At 39.8% G+C, this 5,421-nt stretch overlaps 1 protein-coding gene across 18 annotated transcripts in view; it reads left to right on the top strand.

Annotated features, from left to right (window-relative positions):
* The window catches only part of tspoap1 (TSPO associated protein 1), a 75,280-nt gene that overhangs the window by 37,338 nt on the left and 32,521 nt on the right, over positions 1–5,421 (top strand). For all 18 annotated transcript variants that reach the window (XR_001290433.1, XR_001290434.1, XM_013912060.1 and 15 more), the window contains one exon: positions 106–288. Coding sequence is in view for 16 of the 18 variants with exons in the window: in XM_013912060.1 (XP_013767514.1) it covers positions 106–288 (183 nt within the window). In the remaining 2 variants the exon portion in view is untranslated. The remainder of the gene's footprint in view (positions 1–105; positions 289–5,421) is intronic.

Genomic DNA, 5,421 nt, shown 5'->3' on the forward strand with positions numbered 1-5,421 from the left:
TTGGAAAGAGGCTGCATATTGCTCCATGCTTGCATGTGTGTGTGTGTGTGTGTGTGTGTGTGTGTGTGTGCGTGTGTGTGTGTGTGTGTGTGTGTGTGTGTGCAGGGCTCCCCTATTCCATCTGGTAGAGGGGAATTTGAGAAGCTTTTTAGGGAGTCTCAGAAGGAGGTGCTGCGGCTGCAAAGGCAAGTGTCGGTCACATCATCCAGAAAGCAGCATGACCATATTCCTGACCACGATGCTGCAGAGAAGAGTGGGGAAAATGTGAAGGAGGAAGGGCGAAAGAAGGTAAAGTCATTTTCATCACACCAGAAACCATTCAGACTCTGCACTGACCCCTGTTGGTCTTAATCAGCTTTAAAAAGGCAAGTGAACTCTGTTTATGCACATTAAAAGTGAGATAAAAATTAGCTATTACAAACAGGCCCCATCATGTAGTTAAATCTAGAAACATTTATGGTCTCAGAGTGTAGTTGGAATTATAGGAATGTAAAACATAACGCTGTGAGTCCCGAAACTCAGGGTTTGTTTATGTTGTCATGGATGTTTTCCAGTGTTATATAATGGCTTGTTGTTGGACTCTATACTAATCTGTCACAGGCCATAATGAGATGATTCCCTCTCTTGAACTTGGGCCTGATCAAAGACACAAAAGTCCTACACTCCGATCTTCTGTGCATTTAATGCTGTTTTCAGTTCTTAGAAACAGCTCTACTCCAGAGGAGGGATGCTCTGGATATTAGTCACTGGCTGGAAAGTATAAAAATACACACATCACCTAAATATAGGAAAAGGTTTCTTAATGCAGCATGTGGATTATTGTAATGGTAAAAATCATTCTTTATCTCTTAACATCTGTAACAGAGAAAAATGTCATTGCTCTGGTCAATTTTAGAGGTACAGTTGCATCCTATCCATGTCATTTAAATGCATACATCTAATAATGTTTCTTTATTTTTTGTAAAATTTTTCACTGCCTGTGGAGTGAAGTAAATTCTCTGCCTGTGGAGCTCAAATGAGAATGCCGATTGTGGTAATCTCTCATTTGTGGGACGCAAACACGCACTGCCAGTGGCACACGCACACCCAGAAAGGGGCCATGTTGTGTGAACTCTAATCCCCTCTAACAACAGAATGGTACAGTCCAGTAATCCGCTCGCTGTTGCTGTGGCAGCGGTGAGAGGGTTTTGGGTGGTAGGTAAGACTCCAGCCGCAGTAAAGACTTTTCTATCTCGCCCTGCTCTGGATAACTAGCAGGCCAAGGGAACCCTTGACGTTGCCACAGATCACACGAAAGGGGTAGGTCATCTTGTGAGTTTTGCTGTCTCTGGGACTTAGTAAGGTCTGTCTCTTGTAGTGCTTCTGGGCTAACTTCATATGTATGTGTGTGTGCTTGAAGCTGTGCAGGACTCAAAGTTGAGACTTGACACTGAAAATGAGTCAGTGTCATGACATATTGGGAGGGTGAGAGAACTGGCTCGAGGCAGCTGGTGTTTCATTTGCGTTAGATATTAAAATTGGCTGCTTATGCTGTTACATGCCCCATCTTACTATTCCGACTTGAGTTGTATCTAAAGGGATTTGTCTTTAAGGACTTATAGCTTCTTTTTTTTTTGCTTTTTTAAAAAAAATATTAATTTCAGTAAATCCTGTGCTAAATCCCACCCTTGTCTATGATGGACTGCCACTTTCTTACAGTGCAGAAAGACGGAGCAAGGGTGAGGCCTAGTCAAGGGCAGCCTGTCAACCCAGTTTTGTAACAGTCATATTCACAGCTTCCAGATGTAGAATTTAGACAGACAGACTTAGTGACATGGTGCTGCAGCGTTTGATTGGTGGACATCGATATGTTCCGTATTAAAAAAGAAAATCAACGGCCAGGCCAATCCATTAAGGTGCTTTTAAAAGAAGTGATCCAGTTACCCGTTTCAGTAGTCGGCAGGGATTACACCAATGTGCTTATGGCATTCAGGGCCTGCTGAATGTGATCTGACCCTGCTTTAGTACGCATGGCCCCAGGGTGTACTTTAATATACATGGACCACATCAGTGTGAAGTGTCCATACCTCATCATGTGAGGCAGGGTGTGAGGAGAGGTGGGCTGTCTGAGCTAGGGCCTGGTCTGATACAAACACAAGAGGCAAACATGCTGTAGTCTCAGCATAAAACAGACGCTAGGTGCGCCTGCTTCCTTCATCAGGTCATTTATTGGTAAATGACTTACATGACTGTGTTTACACATCCTGTAGGATTTGAGTATTTACTTAACTAATTTAATTTTCGTTCTTGACTTTATTTAGGGACTCTTTTTTTATTTAAACAGTCATTACTTGATTCACCTCAGTTTGAATGTGCAGTTGGATAAGACAGTGTTTCTGATTTCTGCAGGGTCAGACAAACACTACCACTTGACAAGCGCTTGATCAGTTATACATCTATGTTGCATGTAAGCTTGGCCTTGAATGTATTAAAAATGGTAGATGGAATTCAAAATCTTTTTTGACATTACTGATGAAAAGAGAAAGGATAAGGTTGCATTGTGCTTGATTAATGATACATTCAACCTCTCAGGCTCACTGCATAGCTATTTCCATGTGTTATCCAGAAGGATTCAACTTAAAAGTTTCTAAATAACTAAATTATCAAGTATCCAGTTGAAATCTGTAGATGACAGAGGTTGGAGTATTAGTCTAACTGATGTTCACAGCCTGTGGCTGTTAAAGAGAAGTAATTTAACCACTGTCTTGAAGTAACAAAAAACTCCTGACTTGGATCTGGATATTTTCTAATATCTTCTTTCTACAAATATGGAAGCTCCTTATTCTAAACTGAAGTTCAGTCCGCTTGGATTATTGATCTCATATTTAATTAGACTTTTCACAGAGAGTCGGACCCCTGAAATTGTAGACATTATCAAAGGATGATTTTACTAGAGCATATGACCATTTATGATCTGCTAGTCTGTGTTATATTGAGTTTGTTTTCCCAACTGGCTCAGATAAAAACAGAGAATGTGTAACATCAGCGTTTTATTGCGGATAGCTGATACGACTACTTGCAGCAGAGATAATGTGTGCTCACTAAATGTGGGACATAACTACCCAAAGTTTTTACTTTTCAAATTTAAATTGGGCAGATGCAAACCACTGAATCTTAAAATTGGACTAGTTTGTCACCCAGAAACTCCAAGCCATGTATTTGATATAATTTCTTGCAGATGTGTTAAAAAACCCTCTAGAGAGAAATTTCCTATAGGTAACTCACATCATGCCCTGATTTGATTTACTCTGTCTCTCAACGAAATATCCAGCCATAAATTTAAATAAATAAAAGTGGCTTAAGATAAGTAGCATTTCTTCGCTTAGGTGGTTGGATTGAAAAAACTGACGATTCTTTCCTTCACTTGTTTAAGTAAATACGATGCTCAGAGGGTTTTTTTATTTTTGTTTTTTGTTGCAGGATTTACTTTTGATATTTTTTCAAACTAAATTCAGTGTTTCTCAGTTAAACAAGTGAGAATTCTCATGTATTTAATTGGAATAAGGGCTAGAACACCTGTTATGTAATACTTACCAGGTATAATTAATACTGTTGCGTGGGTACCGCCTGCCTCTGACAAAGCATTTCATAATCATCATCATCATATGGGAAAAACCCCACAATAACACAGTAAAGAGAGCATTAATGTCTAGGGTTTGTCTCTAATTAAGTTATAGTTTTGCTGCTGTATATAGGCCAAGATGCAAAGACTCCCTGGGCTGAGTTGACCTATCCTCTTAATTGTCTGTATAATAGAGACCGAAACTCAACACCATATCTAAGCAAAATCTCTAAAACAAGAACAGCCTGTTAGGTCATAGTAAGTTTTGTTAGGTTAGTGTGTTGGCATATAAACCTTTGAAATGATTCATAATAGCCTAAGCTGTGCTCTAATGCTCTCTGTCAGTCTGACAGCCGCTTTATTCCCCACAACAGTGCATAAATGTGGCATTATGTAATATTCGCCTCTCTGTGCTCATTCGCCAAAACCATGTCAGAATTATATCACACATCGCATGAACTCTTATTATATTTGCCTTGAACCATCATCTCTTTAGATAAAGGCTTGCTCTTTTAGGGAGCTTGACCTGTATTTTAAAAATAATGTAAACCTCCTGATTTATCACTGTAAACAACATTTTTTTCATGAAAACACCGCAAACACAGTCACTACTTTTGATAAAGTGTGTTGTTTAATAATGAAAGAGTAAAGTTCAGGTATGTAGCATGCAAGCACAAGTGGACTATTATGTTAAAAAAAAGTTGATAGAAGAGTTAGAGTGTACCTCACCCACCATGCTGTATGGCTGCCAGGTTGTAGCAGAAACTCCACACACTTATTAAGCCAACCCACTGAATGGGCGTGTACTCCTGCAAGCTAATTACAAATGACAAGAAGACTGACTAGTTTAATTATGTCAGACCAGTTACAAAGATGGGAATTTTGCCAGGATGATGGGATCATCTAGCCTGCCCTCACTTGAGAGGGTCATGATGGGATGTTAAATGACCACCAAAAGGAACAAGGCGAACAAAAAACAGCAGCGAGCCTATTTAAAGCCCTCTTTCCTGGGCACTTTTTTTGACCGGGGGCCAATGGATTTAGTGCCTCCTGCTGGCCTTTCGTCACCACTACTAACACCATCTGGCCTTGTATCCAACAGATAAACCAGGGGTGGCTTTGCTTAACTTCACAGGCATGCCACTGATTAGATTCTGTCACAATGACTTTTGAACCCCATAGTCTGTATCCACCGTGCAGCCTGAACGGCTTCTTTAAAAAAAAAAAAAGGTGGGGGAAACTAATAGTGTGGTGTCAGAATGCTATTTTCATGCTGCAGATGATGGTGTTGATGCTGTGAAATGAGTATCTTGATGGTTAGTATCTAGTAGAGAGAATCAGCTGCTTTATACAAAAAAGAGCTGTCTCCAGTTTAGAACACTTATTCCGTTACTGGCATGTTGTTTTTAGTGACAGCTTGTGTTTTCTAAAAATAATGATGACTGCATACAGCTGCCAGAAGACAATACTTCTAGTCATTCAAGGCGAAGGTCCTATCATAATCTTGTCATAGTTCTTAGTGAAACTACAAAATGGAACGCTTCTGTTCATGATGGACGAGTCTGGAGATCATTTGGTTTCAGTTTTAGCTCACTTTCTTTGTTATCGTATGCAGCGGTTGTGGGCAAGAGTCACCCTTATCTCATTTGAATAGTTTCTTAACATAATAAGGTCCAAGAGCATCTTCATCTTGTGAATATACTACCACATCATTCTTCTCTAGAGACAGCTGATTCAAACTTTGCACAAATCAAAAACAAATACATTTTTTTCAAACAGAATCTTACACACACACACACACACACACACACACACACACA

This window comes from Pundamilia nyererei, unplaced genomic scaffold, assembly GCF_000239375.1.
Source record: "Pundamilia nyererei isolate P.nyererei 1_Seehausen unplaced genomic scaffold, PunNye1.0 scaffold00080, whole genome shotgun sequence".
Lineage (NCBI taxonomy): Eukaryota > Metazoa > Chordata > Actinopteri > Cichliformes > Cichlidae > Pundamilia > Pundamilia nyererei.